Raw genomic sequence first — 18,488 nt, forward strand, 5'->3', positions numbered from 1 at the left:
AATTTTGAAATTGGTTCATTCATGTAAATTTAGTTTTTCCAATACTTCAGATGCAGTGATCCCCAAGTCACTGATAAGTAGGAATAAATCTTAGTGAACAGAAATTCTTCTCCAAGAAAAATCCTGTTTTGAGGGTTGTGATACTGTCACTCATTACTATCAGCTTCACTTTTTTAAAGAGCTGGTGACCTGAATAATTCAAACATTAAGTTGCATATCAAAATGGTTCAGCGTAAACTATTTGGTCAAGTTAAGCATTGTCCTGGAAGGTTATGGAAGTGTCAATAGTGGCAGAAATATAGAACATTGGAACTGTTCTTCATTAAACTTCTGTCAAAACTGTATACTTGTAGTTGTGTATATTGTAATTTTGACAAATAATTGAGAACTACATCTGGATTGTTAGATGATGCAAATGAAGGAAGCCAGAGGTGTTACTGTGTGGTTATGCTTATTGTATAACATAAGAAATAAGAGCAGGATCCTTGGCCTACTACACCATACAAAATCAGGACTGATCTGATTGAGGCTTTAGTGCTGCATAACCACCAAAAATCTACACAATTGGACCTTTGAATATATTCAATGAACCAATCCTCTGTGGGAGAGTGTTCCAAACATAAACTACCTTCGAAAAACGTTTCTTCCTCTTAATTTTGAAACAACTCAAACTTTTGGATTTCTCACATTTACCTTTAGTTAGACGACTAACACAGTTGGAGGCTAATGAAGTAACCTAAAGAGATGATCACAAAACTGAAGGGTGTAGAGTTCATGATGAACAATTTTCAGAGTGTTTGGAAAATTGCTGCTGCACATTTTGACTGAATTGATCACTTTTTTTATTTTTCTAGGTACAGTCAAGCTGATGCCCTTAAGTATGTTGGTATAGAGAGAGAAATGGAAATCCCATGAAATTAAACTGCCTCAGTTATAGGCAGCTGCTTTTATATTTCAGGATTTCTATGTACTGTATGGAAACATATTTAAACAACTCTGGTTGATTAAAACTACTGTGACAATAATTTATACTGTAAAAATGAATCATTTTTCAAAAGCTGCCAGTTTTATACCTACTTTTACTATACACCAGTATGGTGAGCTGTTGGTGCAATTATCAATAAAAAAGAACTTGAATTTTCATGAGATTTCAAATATTGCTGTTTTGGTTTGACATGGAAATAAATAATGAGGGATTCCTGATGAAGGGCTCCTGCTCGAAATGTTGATTGTCCTGCTCCTCCGATGCTGTGCTTTTCCAGTACCACTCTAATCTTGATGAAAGTATAACAGCCCACTTTCAAGCATTTGTGCAATGTGAAACATCTAAGCTCATAGCTTTGTATAAATGGATTCTTGAACCTCACAGCTAATGAGCTCTTTAACATGTGGAGCAAGGTCCCCTTGCTCCTGTACACTTCTCAAAACATTGAATCATATGCCACTTGTCTGACCACCCCACTCATACCTGCCAGCAGTCAGCTCTCCAGATATGACCAATTTTCTAATCTGCAAACTTAATCTTGCTCATTTCTTATGGTAATTTAAACAGCAAGGGTCAATGAGCTTTACAGAACCCTAACAAAAAGAGACCCTTTCTTTCTTGGCATCAAGCTAATTTTGGATCTAAAGGTGAATTCCTCCTTATAAATTCTATGTCTACAAAATATCATTTCCCCCATAAGGTCTAATCACTAATCAATACTGACTTCAAACTTTTAATTGTTGATTAATGCAGCCAAACTTTTTTTTAAACTGTTACATCAGCCACCAATTTAAATGCTGAATAAACAAGTGGAAAGAATTAACAGGACATGTGCAGTAAATCTTTCTATTCTGCTAACTGATTCAAAAATAGCATTTGACAGCTGTATCAGTTCAAGTACTCTGGGCCATTAAAAATTGGTAAACAAGGTGATTGAGCATTTAGCATATTTTAAGTAATAACTAACTGAGTACATTATAATGTAGAAACAATGAAACCAATGTTAATCTATCCAATTTGCACCTTACAATCTAAATTTTAACCCCACCAAATTAAGTATTAAAATCGAGTCACTATTTACAGAAATCATTAAATTTTATTTATCACACATTAAAAAATGAACCACACTATACAAATGGTTTTTCTCATAGCAGATAATGCAGATTACACATTTTTCTAAAGGGCTCGTTCAAATTCACTAGTATGCTTTTGGAAAGTGCTGCCAACATTGCATTCATAAATTAGTTTTTCCCTGCTGCCCCTTACATTCAGAGCAGTGGTGGCCATGTATAGCTGAAGTAAGGTTTTTAAATGCAGATAGGCAGTAGCATGCAACCCCTATGCAGAAGATTCAATTCTTTTATCATTTTACTGTATTAAGGTTAGGGGTTTCTTTTGATATTTACATATTGAAATGTAGCAATCCTGAGAACAGTTCTGTAAAGTAAATGTGACTGGCTGGTGGTTTCCACTCTTACTGGAGGTCCAGCAGGCAGCAGACTGGCTGCAATGGAGTTCAAGAATGCAATCTTTTACATTCCCATCTTTATCACAAAACTAATAGCATTCTCTGTATTCAAAGCCAGCATGTCTTAGGAATGAAGTTTTATTTGGACACTTGTACTATTAAGCCAAATAACTGTATGTGTCCTTCTCCCCATCCACACGCTCCAAATACTCCTTTTCTATCAGTATGTCGATGCATTTCTGCAAAGGAAAAATTAGGATAATCAGGTGATGCAAATGCAAAGTTTTTATATTTTACACATTAAACAGGTACCTGACAATACAAATCTGCAGAGAATCAACTCTTTAACTTCTAGTTGCCTTTCCAACAATTGATCTAGTATCACAGGTTAGCAGTAATTCGTGGTATACAGTCAAGCAAATGTTGGAATTCTTCTGGTTCAAGTGGTGGAGACATTTTACCACATACATTGGTGGACAAATAGAAGATTTGTGTCATATTCTGCCAGGCTATCATAAATAGCTTAACAGCTCAGTTCCACAAAATCAAACACAACAAATGTCAAAATTAGAAAACAAAGTAAAATACTAAAAGACTCCATCCAAACTGCCGAGTACTAAGAAGAGAAAAGCATTTAGCATTTCAGGTCTCAGCAGGTTCTGCAAAGTTAGCTTCCCTTCTCCACAAATGTTGCCTGGACATGTTGAATAGTTTCCCTTTGTTCTGTTTTGGCACAGCTTTCCATCTGATCTTGTGCAATTAAACAGTTCTTTCTACATCTTTTGCACTGATAACATAACATAGTCACAGATATATTCTAATTCAGTTGTGCTAAATTATGCATACTGCAAATATATTACAATCTAAGTCTCAATCACATAAATGATTAAATTGGTCAATATGCAAAGATTTGAGGACCAAAGCCAAAACTTTGGCTAATTTAGTTCAACAATTTGCCAACTTCCAGTGATAGTTAAAATATGCTGTATGACGAACCAACCTGTGGAATATTCAAAGATTGCTTTCTCAGAATAGTTTTTAAAAATTACCAACACAACACAGGAGATGTGCATGACAGCTGAGTGACCAACTTTTGTGTCATGTAAAGTTTTTTGTTACCAGCCTTAGGATCACCTGTATTTTGAATTATTATGCATTTAGTTTGGGGTTCTAAATAGATAAGGAAAATCATTGTTTTTGTCGACTTTACGTTAATGTAACTGGAAATAACATTTTACAACTGATTGCAGAGAAATTTCATTATTTTGAGCAACAGTGAATCACTTTTAAAGCAATGCACAAAGGACGTTCTGAATGTTGCTCCAGCATTTAAATGCTGCAATATAAAGCATTTAAAGCTACATGAGATATTGACAAGGAAATCATTTAAAAATAAATTTTCTTCAGTCAATGTTTTAGTAATATTTTAAGGTAGCCTTTACAACTAATTTATGTTGCTTATGTTTTAATTTGAGGAGAAAGTGAGGACTGCAGATGCTGGAGATCAGAGCTGAAAATGTGTTGCTGGAAAAGCGCAGCAGGTCAGGCAGCATCCAAGGAGCAGGAGAATCGACGTCCTGAAGAAGGGCTTATGCCCGAAACGTCTATTCTCCTGCTCCTTGGATGCTGCTTGACCTGCTGTGCTTTTCCAGCAACACATTTTCAGCTATGTTTTAATTTGGACTATTTAACATTTCAAAACAGTGGCCAACCAGAAATAACAATGGCTATAATCACACATTGAGTTTTGTTTTTTGAATCTTAATGAATCTATGCTTTTTTGACTCAAACAATCAATTCTATTGTTTTATCTTCCCTCGTACTAGAATGTATACAAAGGCTAATAGGAAATACTGCAGCCAAACCAAATGCTGAATCACAATCGAATCTTAACCTGAATTTTAACTAGGTGATTTCTTTCTATTCAGTCGATTCGCATCAAGGGTAACAGCAACATCTTTGTCACTAGTCAAGCTGAAAGTACAACTCCATATTTAGACCTTCTGGTCCACATAAGATTGAAACATAGCTTTAGCCACAAGGCAATCAAAATATGCTGGACAGGGATATGCAGAGTAGTTCAGTGTGAAGGAGTGGAAGGATAACTAACAAAGAAGGATACAGTTTATAGAATTGATGAGCAGCATCAAATGACTGAATAGAAGCTAGTTATGAATTGAAAATGCTTTGCTGGAAGTAATCAACCTCTGTTCTGAATTTGTTTCGGAAATTATCTTAAACATTGTGAATGAGACATCAAACTAACCAGTTCTCATTACCAGTGACAAAAAGTTCAAAGGGCTAATAGTAAATAGAAAATTCATCACCTTGAGAACTGGGCTAATACAAAAATGAGTTAAAACAGGTGGTGATATGTATATGATGAGAATTTAAAATCAGCAAATGTATGATATGTATATCGGAAAAGTGAGTGTAATGTAAATGTGTATAATGGCAGAGATTGAGAAACCAAAACATTTGAATGTGACTTGATCCCAAAGTTTCTTGTCGAGTATTAAACAATTGTGTAAAATCAGGCATCAAAGATGCATCTGATGAACATACTACTAAGTCAACATTCTAAGAAAGCACAAGAAGATCCACTCTGGAGTATGAAATGCTGTTTTGGTTACACAAAGAATGTTCATGCAAAGTAGGGAATCAATAACTGGAGGGTATCACTGATATTCTTGATAAATCATACAGGCCAAACTCTGGTACCATATTTCTATGTAAATATTTATTAAATAACCAACATACATCTAAGCATAATTCACTTCAAATCTTTGCATAGGCATTAACTGCAATTAAGTGTTACTGTCCTTTTAAAATAATGTTGTAATCTGAATTTTTGTTTTAAAAGCAAGAAAGGAAAGAGGCAGAAGTCAAAAGATAATAAATAAAACTCTGCTCGTGGTAGCATCTTCAGAAGTAACAAAAAGCTATCAGTGTTGTTAACAGCAGCCAATAAGCAGTTCTACAAATCAGCAATTGAAATGAAAGTCATAGCTTACGTCATTGTCAATTACATAACGGCTCAAGAATCCCGCGTTGTACTGCAAGGACACAGACCGTTCGGTCCAACCCATCCTTGCTAAACTGATCTAGTCTCATTTGGCCCATATCCCTCAACCCTTGCTTTGGCAGTTCATTCTATACACACAACACCCCCATGAGTAAAAGTTGTCCCTCCAATTTTTAATCTTTCCCATCTCACTTGAAGCTTCTGCCCTTGAGAGTTTTGGATTCCCCTAAACTGGTTTATAAGATGATCAGAGGAATAGATAGAGTAGACAGTCGGAAACTTTTTCCCTGGGTACAAAAGAGGGACATAAATTTAAGGTGAAGGGTGGAAGGTATTGGGGGGGGGGGGGGAAAAGAGATGTCAGGGGTAGGTTCTTTACCTAGAGAGTGGTGGGGACATGGAATGCGCTGCCTGTGGGAGTGACAGAGTCAGAATCATTGGTGACCTTTAAGCGGCAATTGGATAGGTACATGGATGGGTGCTTAAGCTAGGACAAATGTTCGGCACAACATCGTGGGCCGAAGGGCCTGTTCTGTGCTGTATTGTTCTATGTTCTAAAAGACTATGCCTACTCACTCTACCCATGCCCCTCACGATTATAAAAACCTCTAAAGGTCACTCCTCAGCCTCCGATGCTGCAGAGAAAAAAGCCCCAGACTATTCAGAAACAAAAATAGTCGCTGGAAAAACTCAACTGGTCTGGCAGCAGCTGTGAAGATAAATCAAAATTAACATTTTGGGTCCAGTGACCCTTCCTTTAGAACTGAAAGGAAGGTTCTGAGGAAGGGTCACTGGACCTGAAATGTTAATTCTGATTCCTCTTCACAGATGCTACCAAACCTGCTCCAGCAACTTTTAATTTTGTTTCTGATTTACAGCATTTGCAGTTCTTGTGGTTTCTATTCAGCCAACTCATACTCCAGACACTTGAGTGAATGAAGGTAAGCATGCCAAATACCTTCTTTACCACCCTTCTAACAGAACTCCACTTTCAAGGAATTATACACCCATACCCTTGGGTGTCATTGTTTGGCAACACTTCTCAGGTGTCTACCAATAAGTATACAAGTCCTGCCTTACCAAACAACAGAAAGCATTGATCCTTGCTGCACACCACTGGCCACAGGCCCCCAATCTGAAAAACTACCCTCAAATCAACATCCTCTGTCTCCTATCTTCAAGCCAATTTTGTATCCAATTAGCTATCTCATCCTGGATTCCATGTGATCTAACCTTGCCAAATGCCTTGCTGAAGTCCATTTGAATGTCAACTGCTCTGCCTTCATCAATCTTCTTTGTCACTTCTTCAAAATTACTCAGTCAAGTTAGCTAGATATGATTTTCCACACATGCAGCCATGTTGAGTATCTCTAACTTTGCTTTCCAAATGCATGTAAATCTTGTTTCTCAGAATCCCCTCCAACAACTTACTTACCACTATATGTCCGCCTTTGTAATAAAAACAAACACATCATCTGTTGCAAATTCACATCAATTTCAGACCATTTTAAGTCCGACTTAATATGTTCAGCAATTGCAAACTTTGGCTAGTTGGTGTCCTTTGTTAATTCTATCAATAGTTTACAGACTAAATATGTAGGATGGCCAGTCTTACCAATGAATGCTTAAAAGGACAAAATAAATTGTGATCTTAATATAAGGAGTGAAATCCTTTGGTCAGCTCTGGATGCACTCAATCTTATGTTGTATATTTTATTTACCATGATTGGATGTTTTACAGAGTCTTCAGAAAATTTAGCAAAGTGCAAAAAAAATAGATTTGGTTGGCTTCGTTAAATATTTAGCAGATCAATATCAGATTCACTGGAATCTGAATTACTAACCTTGGGCTTCTAATATCAACAAGTTACTTTTTCTTTATTTATAGGTGTTCTCATTTCAGCCAGTAATACATTATCTATTTTGCTCTCCTTTTCATCCCTATTGAAATTGGTGATTGATCTATGGGGGTGCGATTTTGGGGATGTCAACAACAATTTGGGACTGCTAAAGAGACAGCATCACACATAATTTGTTACTTGAACTGGTCCATAAAATACTTGCCTTATCCATGGAAACAAAAGCAAATCAATTTTATTTACTTCTGCCCTTGGTTAGCAACTTTATCAATTTTATTTTGTGGTGAATATTCACAATGGCACAGAGTTATGTGGCAGAGGATTTAGAAAACGTTGACATTTTGATTTGTGGCCCTTTTGAGAATCACATAATGCAGTACAAAAAACAGCCACTCACTTCATCAATTCTTCCTCCGTCGTAAATGGGGATGTTTGCTGCTGATGATCAGCACCCATCACAGCAACTCTTATACTGAAGTTGTCCAAATGACAAAACCAGGGTGAGAGAATCCAACTAATTCCTTATGACAAATTCATTAGAATTCTTTGAGGAGATAACAAGCATGATAATTAAAGGGAAACCAGTAGATATAATGTGTTTAGATTTCCAAACGGCATTCAAAAAGATACTGCAATAAGCCTTTTTAATAAGAGAACTCAAAAGTCCTGCGTGTAGTATATTAGCATGGCAACCTGTGACTACTGAAGAGCCTCCTGATCAGTGCCAGAATGACAATTACTTACAATATGAATTAATGATTAAGATGAGGGAAGTGAATGAATTCTTGATAAGGTTACCAGTGATAAAAATAAGTGGGAAGGCAAGTGGAATTTTCTACCATAGGAGTATAATAGGGCTGGTAAGTAGATGCAAGGATGAGACAGACCAATATTTCATCAGTCAGAGAATCAACACGCATGGGGAAAAGGTAAGAAAGGAAATTTGAGGATTATTGGATCAGCCATGATCTCATTGATTGACACAGGAGACCTGATGGACCAAATGGCCTACTTCTGCTCCTGTCTTATACATTGCTTCAACATCTCAAAGCCATGGAATGACCATAAGCCTAAAATCACTATGAATTTTCTATAAAAATCCGCGCCTGATTTAGAGGCAAATTATTTTTAAGCATCACCTGTATGACAGCTATCTAACAGATTAAGAATGTTGTTTCTGAAGCCAACCTTTTATGCAACGTAACTTGTATTCATAATTTTTGCCATCTCTGAAGACACTAATAATGCAAAAACTTAAATTTACTTCATAAAATTTCTATACCTAATTATACAGCCTTCTAAGTAAGACAATCGCACAAAAGGTGTTCCACTTGGCAGAAGAAAAACTGTCATAATTTTCCATTTTGGCTGTCCTTGTAGATAATACTTAATTTAAAAAAAATTAATGTAAAAGATAAGCTGTATGCAAGTATCTGGTTAACGTACCTTAATAACTGGAACCCTGGGTTTGAATCTGGACGAGAGTTGGTTCAGTACCTCTGCCAGTAATTGCTGATGTTTCAGAACTTTTCTCATCTTCATTATTCGTACAATTGCAGCCTTAGTGATATAATGAATATCAAAGAATAAAGGGATTAAACCACTTGTTCCTAGGTTTGGCTGCTGATTAAAACCGTAGAATGATTAAGTGACAAAGATGCTTTTTTTCCCTAAGTTCAACATAGTTGTACCATGAACAAACTCTTTCCCTTTGAGTATTTACAAAATTTCCTTTTGGAAGTTGGTTTGTTTTGCCAATTATTGTCATTATTAATGTGCTTTGATTTTGCTTGGCGGATTCAAGTTTTGAAGGGGTCTGAGAAAAGGAATTAATTTCAAACTTAGTGGACAAAGCAGGAGTAGTTCTTTAAAAAGAGGTTATTGCAAGTTCACATTGGACATTGGTCTTATTTTAAAACAAGGTGTATGGAAGTCACATGGTGATAACTGCTTACTTTGCTGTAGACCACAATGGGACTGGTTTGGAAAAGTACTATTTTATCTGGGAAGGTTAGAGGAAAGCCTGCTAAGAACAAGTTGAACAGAAGGAAAACTTGCTATAAGCTGCCCAGCTGATCTCTAATTTCTCAACAGAAAATCCTCCACATAAATTCAGGGTGAACTTATTTTGTTTTTTGAAAGAATAATTGAAAAAAACAAAGTTTATTTTTCTTGAGCGAGCTGTTTCTTCAAGACTCCAGAGATGACTATGCATGATCAATAACTTCACTACAAAAGTTAGAACAAGAAAGCTTTGACACAATCCACACTTCATTCTTTTGATACAAAGAAAAATCCATCAGCTAGCATTTTGACAGATCCATAGAGATTCTTCTCTTTTCCTGAAGAGGTATTATAGGACTAAGCATTTATGCTTTTATGTTACTAAGTGTGTTTTTAAGAAGTTTGTTTTGATAACTCCATAATTTCGTTTATCAAAAAACCTAGTTGGTAGATCATCATGATTAAAACCTGATGGGGAGCATTTCATTTGGTTAATCGAATGCTGGATAATCATAGTTCCTCTGTATAAAGGTATTTACTTGGTTACTTTGATACTGAATATAGTATTTTTATTTGATGTTGCAACCCATGGAGTAATGGGACTAGAAAGATGGTGCACTTTCCCAGTCTCTGTGATTACTGTTCTCACTTCTCATCCATTTATTTATTCTATCCAAAGTTTTTCCTCATTTTAGATAAGAGCAGCATTAGGCATTTTCCCTCCTTTTATGTGGCATACATCGGCAATTTCAGGTTACTTGACAGAGGAACAATGAATTTATCTCAGTGAAGGTGCCCCAGGTTGTGGCAATCATAATATTATTAAATTTGCGTTCAGTTTTAGGAAAAAGCAGGTCCAAGACTTTTTAAATAATTGGTCATTATTTAGTCATAAATTATCAAACGTGTAATTATGAAAGCTAAAGTGAGCTGACAAATTAGAACATTACAAAATACACAGGATAGATACATTTCAACAGGGAAAAAAAACAAGGGATACTCCACTGCGTGTTAAATAAAATTTAAAAAGAGTATCAAAAAGAAAAAAAACCTCATCATTGCACAAAGATCTTGGCATGTCTCAAAATAAGACAGAATATAAAAAATAGTAAAGTATGACTAAAGAGATTATCAAAAGGGGGAAAAACATTGAGTGAGAGGGAACAGCAAATATGTACGTACCTTTCGGAATGTAAAAACCCCAGGAAAGCAATAGTTGGGTGTACCCTATTCTTAATTGTGATAGAGTAGTGTAAATGGCACAGACGACAGAAAATCCTTGAACTTTATTCAAGAGAGTTTTTTTTAAAAAATGCCAACACAAAACAAGACCAATCAGAAGGGTCATAATTCTAGATGAAGCTGAACAAAATGAATAAAGGAGCACTGGGTGACTGTTTTGGAAATAGGTGACCATAAAACAGTTAGATTTAGTACTATGATGGAGAAAAGAACAGGAATACAAGTTCTAAACTGGGGAAATGATAAATTTTACAGGATGATCCAATAAGCTATTAAAAAGAAAAACATAGCTCAACACAGTGGAAAGCATTCAAAAACAAGATTGACTGTTGGTACAATCCCCACAATCGAAAAGGATGGCATTGTTAAATCGAGAGATCACCTGATATCTACAAGCATAAAGCAGGAAATGACAGTCACAAACATCTTAATGCTGCAGAAAGCCTAGAGAAAAACAAAGTATGAGGTGGAGAGAAAATGGAAATTAGGAAAGTAAAGAGTGGACAGGGAAATACATTACATTATCCTTGGTTTTACTTGCCAAAGAATTTTACCAATATATTAAGAGCAAGAGGATAACTAAGGAAAGGATAAGGCCCGTCAGATATACATAGGCACTTATGCATTGACTCAGATGATGTGGATAGGCTTCTCAATGAGTATTTATCTGTCTTCACCAAAGAGAGGATCAATGCAGACATCGGAGTTAAAGTGTAGCATAAAATATTATATTATAAGTATGAGAGGGACCGACATTCTTATTTAAAAAGGATGTGAAGGATTGGCTGAATAAGCCAGTTGGTCTGAATTTGGTATTGGGTAAATTATTGAAATCAATTCCAAGAGACAGATTAAACCATCATTTAGAAAAACACAAATTAGGGTTGGTCAGAGATGGCTCTGGAAAGAAGTGATGATTAAGCTACAGCTGGACTTTAGGACAGAGTTCTGGTCATCAAATACAGGACATAATGAAGTCAGTATGGTTTCATCATGGGGAGGTCATGCCAGACAAATGTTAGAATTCTTTGAGGAGGTAATGAGCAGGTTATGGACAGCTAATGGATGTTACCTACTTGGACTTTCAGAAGGCCTTTGACAAGGTGCTGCACAGGAGGCTGTTGAGTAAGATAAGGGGCCATGGTGGTAGAGACAAGGTACTAGCATGGATAGAAGATTAGTTGCCTGGCAGAAAGCAGGGTGCTGGGAGTCCTTCTCAAGATGGCAGCTGGTGACTAGTGGTGTTTCACAAGGGTCAGTGATCTAGATGAAGGGACTGAGGGCATTCTGGCTAAGTTTGCAGATGAGACAAAGATAGTTGGAGGAGCAGCTAGTATTGAGGAGGTGGGGAGGCTGAAGAAGGATCAAACAGATTAGGGAGTGGGCAAAGAAGTGGCAGATGGAATACAACATCACACTTTCCTAAGAAAAATAGAGGCACAGAATCTTCAAAAATCTGAAGTGAAAAAAAACTTGAGTCGTAGTCCAGGACTCTCTTACTGTAAACTTGCAGGTTGAGTCAGTAGTTAGGAAGGCAAATACAAGTTGGCATTTATTTTGAGAGGACTAGAATATAAAAGGGATGTATTTCTGAGGCTTTAGAATGTTCTGGTTAGACCACATTTAGAGTATTGTAAGTAATTTTGGGCCCCATATCTAGCAGGTCCAGAGGAGGTTCATGAGAATGATCCCAGGAATGAAAGACTTAACATGGGGGAACGTTCGAGGACTCTCGGTCTATACTCAATGGAATTTAGAAGAATGAGGGAGGATTAATTAAAACCTAAGCCTACCTTCTGCTCCTGTTGGTCTTATGGTCTTATGATTGCTCTAGAGAGAGCATAGAAGAGATATTCAAGAATGTTGCCATTTAGTGATGACGAAAAAACAAATGGATAGGCTAGGGTTGTGTTCTGTAGTATACAAGAGTCTAAGAGACGACTGGTGAACAAACATATGACAGACCTAGGTAGGGTAGACAGGAAAAACCTGTTTCCCCTCTTAGAGGGGTTAATTACCAGGTGGCTCATGTTCAATTTGTACAAGGGTTGGAAGGAATAGGGAGAGAAAAAAAAAAATTGCCCAGTTGTGGGCAACGAGATTCACTGCCCAGATTTGTGGTGAAGACAGAAACTTTCAATTCATTTAAAAAGGTAGCTAGATCTACAACTGAAGTGAGGACCAGCTACTATAAAGTGGGATTAGAATGAGTAACTAGTTTCTCTTTTTGGCTAATGTAGACATAATGGGTCTTTTCTATACTTTTTCTATGGTTTTACTGAAAAAAGATAGCCAAAAGTTTTTTTTAAAGTAAGAATTTCTATATTTAAAAATGAAAATGGTTTACGAAATGAGCATTGGTCCTAAGTAATTGTGAAATTAATAATGGAAAATAAGGAGACAGGAGATAGATTAGATTAGACTTACAGTGTGGAAACAGGCCCTGCCGCCCAACAAGTCCACACCGACCCACCGAAGCGCAGCCTACATTTACCCCTTACCTAACACTACGGGCAATCTAGCATGGCCAATTCACCTGACCTGCACATCTTTGGACTGTGGGAGGAAACCGGAGCACCCGGAGGAAACCCACGCAGACACGGGGAGAACGTGCAAACTCCACAGTCAGTCGCCTGAGGCGGGAACTGAACCCGGGTCTCTGACGCTGTGAGGCAGCAGTGCTAACCACTGTGCCACCGTGCCGCCTACATAGGAAACGAATTAAATAGGTATTACATAACAACCTTCATGATAAAGGACACAGGTAATAGGCAAGATGTAGGTGTTGATCAGGAAACGAATGGGGGAGCAGTGAAGGAACTTATATCGTCACAAGGTGAGTGATATTGAACAAATTGTTGGAGTTGACAGTGACAAGTACCCTGGTCCTAAGGGGCTTCATCCTATAGCCTTAAAAGAACTGACTAGTGAAACAGTTGAAGAGTTGATTCTAATTTTACAAAGTACTCAAGAATTGGAAAGGTTTAATAAGTTGGAAAATAGTAAATGTGAATCCTTTATTTAACAAGGGAGGAGACAAAGAAAGCAGGAAACCATTGGCTAATGTTAGAAGCTATTATTAAATCAGTCATAGCAGGGCACTGAGAAAAACTCAAGATAATCAGGCAGAATCAACATGGTTTGTAAAAGGAAATTATGGTCACCCAATTTATTGAACTAAACTTCATTTCCAGAAGGCATTAGATGAAGCTAAAGATTTGCATGGACAAAAGGTTAGGCAAGGTAATAGAAAACAGTAGACATAGATGAGTAATTTTCAGGTTGGTAACATGTAATGAACGAAATGCCACAGAAGATTAGTGCTGGGTGCAGGCCAGTCAGGAAAGGAGAGTAAATGTCTGAACATAAAAAAAGATATGATTGATGGTTTCAGCAGCAGAAGAACTGAGACAGGGGCCCAGATAAGCAATATTCAAGAAAAATAAAACCGAAAACACCAGAAATACTGCCAAGAACCTGACAACTTCTGCGGAAAAAGCAGCACAGTTAGCATTTTGGATCTGTGATCTTTCATCTGGTTTTATCTGCTTTCATTTAGATTTCCACCATCCACAGTATTCTGCTTTTGTACAAGTGAGTTTTCAACACTACATAAAAGAGTTTTTTTTAAACTACAAAGACAAACCACGATTAAACTTTTTTACTAAGTGAGGGTAACTGTACTCTGAACATTCCCTGACTGCAGAAATACACAGCTTCACAAATGTTGTCTCACTGAAAGACAGATTTAGTCTGCTATTTAGAAGATTCAAGATCCTACATGAAGATCCCCAGTCAGTTTATTTATGCTATTTGTCCCAACTTCAAGGGCCAAGAAAAAAAACACACAAATGTCTAGGGGAACAAATGTAAACTCCCCTAAGGGAAAAAAAAATCAAGAGTATAAACTTAAGACAACACTATGAGACAGCTAAAATGTGTGCAATATTGATCAACCTAAACTTTTTCAAATTCAAGCTTCAAAAGCTTTTACTGAGCAAAGATCTACGTTTAAAAAGTTGCTACAGGTTTGCAGCAAGTGATGAGGGGGGCCAGGTAAAAGCAATAAAGGAAAAAAAATTAAAATTGCTTTTCATGTATAAGTTAGAAGCACTAAAAGCATGCAGCAAACAAAAAACTCAAAGCTCAAGGAGGGATGGGAGGTGGAATATGAAGGAGAAATAATGGATACAGTTGAGAAATATTGAACTATACATGTAATTTTTGGACCTGTTTAAACCTTTATCCACATTGAATTTAAGATTGTCACATGGTTTGGAAAATGATTGTGCATGTCCATTGTTTATCACATGAATTTATAAATTGTGCGGGGGGACCTACAGAAAAGGTGCAAAAAAGACCTGGTTTCCACTTAATTACACCACTTTAATCCTACGCCTAACCAACAACATAACCTCGCCTTATGTCCTCCAACCTTATAATGTCCCAGGGAACATTTCCAATGACTTCCACCCTTAAGCAATCAACGTTCCAAGCAATGCACAACAATACAAGTATTCTTTTAGTTTTAAATGTTCTTAAACCATTTAAAGCCAGAGACTAAAAGGATCTCTCTAAAGTGAAATGTGTCACGCTGTTCCATTGAGTGTACCCTAACACCTTTTAGATTTTCTAAAGGTGGAAATCCTTTTAGATTTCTATTTAATTGGCATTGTTAATGGTAGATCTGGTATCAAGGTGTCCATATTAACTGGGTGTCCATTGGGATAATTTACTTTGAAAATTTATAATTTTGGCCACACAAGGTAGGATGATTTGTAAAATATTTAAACATTTTTTTCCACAAACTTCCATAAAGTGATAATAAATTACTAAGTGCCACCTTCTCTCGTACTGCTGATACAGAACTTAAACTGAAAATTGCGTAAAATCAAGAACATGCGGAGAAACTTTAGAGGGAAATCTAAAATGGAATCTTCAACCCACCTGCTAATGCAAGTACTGCATAAGTGTCAGTAACAAAATCAAAACAAAAACGTATTGGTAAAAAATTTGCAAACAAATTTTGCTATTAATATAAAAAGAGCAAGAAATGTGAAAATGGGGAATATGGTCTGCGCTAAGTGACATATTTCTCTACAGTAATCTGTGATATAAACTAACCAAAACATTCCTGCAGTTTTGAAATGAAATTATTCATCTTTTCTAGAAATACACAGCTACTATTGTAAAATAAACAAATTGCTATCGCAATGTGAGCTACTGACAAGTACAAGATGAGCATGAAAGAGCTCAAAGAGAGCCTACCTGAATCAACAACTTTCTATCTTCTTCTATGTTTTTGTGTGTGGTCTCTTGTTCTTGCTTCTGTTCAGTCTTCATCGGCACATTAATGTTCACTCTCAGCTTTTTACTACAGAGAAACAAATCAGTTTAGGAAACATGATTCAAACATGCTGGACAAATCTGGCTTTTACTACTTCAACAACACTTACTTTTTGTACCCTAGGTACAGTTTGATTAATGTGTCAGGTTTCATCTCTATTTCATCCACATTTGCACTTTCATCTTCCAAAACCTAAATTTTAAAAATAAACTGATCAAAACAAGTCATGTATTTTGAGTATTCAATGACTTGCCTTTGAACAATAAATTAGCACTTACCAGCAGTTTGGACTTCAGCAATATCTGTAAAACTTGTACCAATATGTCCTGGAATTAAGATTAAAATGTTACTACAATTTCAAGTTTGTAGCTAAAAACTTTCTCCTACCCTGAACAAAGTAATGTTCATCAATGGCAACTACTCAGAGATCAAGAAATTTGATTAATTACACCGACTGACCACCATCAAGAAACAACTGACTTATATATAATACAGCCACTTTTATTGGCATTTTACAATGCAACCACTTTTACTTGCTATTATACCAAGTTTTTCACAATCTTGTTCTTTGTCTAAGGGCTATGCAAATAAAATTTTCTATTCTTGTTTGATTAAACAAAGGTCATTAAAATAGCAAATTTTATCACTCTGCTCTTACCATTTTGATTTGAGTGCTGTCTGTTAGTTGCTGAACAGTGTAGGCATCCTCTGTGTTATACTGAAGCAGGATTGCCATCTGGAATGTGGATGCCTTTGATAAGAAAAGTAGACAGTTACACCATGAGAAGGAGCCAAGCAAACATCTGCCATTCTATTCCAAGATAAATGGGAGGAAAATGTACCATACTTTACATGATTTTCACAGCCTCCCCATGACCCCTCACGAGGGTCGGGAGCGTGGTGGCCAGGTCAGACTGGGGTCAAAACTCTGAGCCCAGAGGACAGGCATTGAATCAATTAATCGAATAATCAATTATCCGAACAAAATACTGCCCGCCCATTTTATTCGGATAACAGAGGTTCCTCTGTACTCAAGGGGAAAATCAAAAGGGCAAAAAGGAGATGAGACAGCTTTGGCAAATTGGCTTAAGGAGAATGCAATTGGATTCTACATATGCTGTAAGGACCAAAGAGTAATGAGGGAAGGAATAGGATACCTAAAGATAAGCAAGACTGTTTATGCATGGAACCGCAGGAGATGGGCAAGATACTAAATGAGTATTTTGCATCAATGGTTATTGTGGAGAAGGATATGCAACCTAGATAACGTGGGGAAATAAATAGTGTTATCTTGAAATGTGTCCATATTACAGAGGTGGCAGCACTGGACATCTTAAAATGCAGAAAGGTGGATAAATTCCTGGGACTTGATCACCTGTACTCTATACCTTTGTGACAAGCTAAGGAAGTGATTGCTGGGCCCCTTGCTGGGATATTTGTATCACAGGTGAGGTACCAGATGACTGGAGGTGGGCTAAATTGGTTCCATTATTGTATGTATACACCTAGGTGTCTGTGTTTTTGTACATGCAAAAGTCATTAAAGGTGGCAGGATAGGTACAAACTGCATGTTTTCTAGGCTTCATTAATAGAGTTATAGTATAGAAGCAGGGAGGTTATGTGGATGGACTAGAATACTCATTAATCTCAACTGTAGTGCTGCATGCACACAGATTAGGAAGGATATGATACACAGGAAAGAATGCAGGAAGCTTAAATCAGAATGGCTCAAGGAATGAGAAACCTCAGTTGAAAGTAGATTGGAGAAATTAGGTCTGTTTTCCCCGTGGAGGTGAAGGCCAAGGGGAAGTTTCCAAAATCATGAGGAGTCTGGACAAAAGTAGACAGGGCAAATCAGGTCTCACGTTTCAGAGGATTAAGAACCAGACTGCACAGACATAGTTTTGTAAAAGAAGGAATTGCGAGATGATAAAAAATGCAAGATAAGAAAGTAGTTTGGGTCTGGAAGTGTATTATAAAAATAAAGTTTACATAGAATTGTGATGAAATCAGGTCCAATAAAGGCAGTGGGCATTACATGAATATTTGAATAGGATAGGTAATTGGTGGAAATGCTCAAAAGCTAATGCTGATGCAATAAACAGAATGGTTTCCTTCTGCACAATGATTAGAGGGATTCCTGATGCACATATAATGAAACCTACAAGAGCATATATGCTTCTCAGTAATTACATTTCATTCTACCCTTCTTAATCTAAAACAATATCACCAGAAAAATGGCATTCTCCACAAGCTTTAAAAACTTGAACCTAATCATGTGTTTTATAAATATCTTTACACACAGTACAAAATAAACTTTTGTTAATGACACCAAACAAATTTGTTTTTGCTGTTAAAAATGGATTGTTTCTTTACAGTTACACATCTCACCTGTAAAGTATATCTGTTCTTAAAGCAGTTCGTAACTAGTTCCCCTTTAGACAACTGATAAAGCCATGTCAATTTCCGCCCACTGTGTCGACTGGCATAGAATGCTGTGAATCTCTGATAACTGCGTTCCAACTGCAGTAACACAAAGCTGATGTTTATTCAATGAA

General features: G+C 36.7%; 2 protein-coding genes across 5 annotated transcripts in view; one reads left to right on the top strand and one right to left on the bottom strand.

Annotated features, from left to right (window-relative positions):
- Positions 1–1,141, top strand: part of ezh2 (enhancer of zeste 2 polycomb repressive complex 2 subunit) — a 72,692-nt gene extending 71,551 nt beyond the window's left edge. For all 4 annotated transcript variants that reach the window (XM_072575649.1, XM_072575648.1, XM_072575650.1 and 1 more), the window contains one exon: positions 855–1,141. In XM_072575649.1, coding sequence (XP_072431750.1) covers positions 855–915 — 61 coding nt within the window. In that variant the 3' untranslated portion in view covers positions 916–1,141. The remainder of the gene's footprint in view (positions 1–854) is intronic.
- Positions 1,142–2,061: 920 nt separating this feature from the next.
- Positions 2,062–18,488, bottom strand: part of LOC140480593 (cullin-1) — a 133,431-nt gene continuing 117,004 nt past the window's right edge. The window contains exons 16-22 of the mRNA XM_072575653.1: positions 18,322–18,453; positions 16,589–16,681; positions 16,209–16,256; positions 16,040–16,122; positions 15,852–15,957; positions 8,784–8,897; positions 2,062–2,692 (exon numbers count right to left, since the gene is read on the bottom strand). Coding sequence (XP_072431754.1) covers positions 2,612–2,692; positions 8,784–8,897; positions 15,852–15,957; positions 16,040–16,122; positions 16,209–16,256; positions 16,589–16,681; positions 18,322–18,453 — 657 coding nt within the window. The 3' untranslated portion in view covers positions 2,062–2,611. The remainder of the gene's footprint in view (positions 2,693–8,783; positions 8,898–15,851; positions 15,958–16,039; positions 16,123–16,208; positions 16,257–16,588; positions 16,682–18,321; positions 18,454–18,488) is intronic.

This window comes from Chiloscyllium punctatum, chromosome 8, assembly GCF_047496795.1.
Source record: "Chiloscyllium punctatum isolate Juve2018m chromosome 8, sChiPun1.3, whole genome shotgun sequence".
Classification (NCBI taxonomy): Eukaryota; Metazoa; Chordata; class Chondrichthyes; order Orectolobiformes; family Hemiscylliidae; genus Chiloscyllium; species Chiloscyllium punctatum.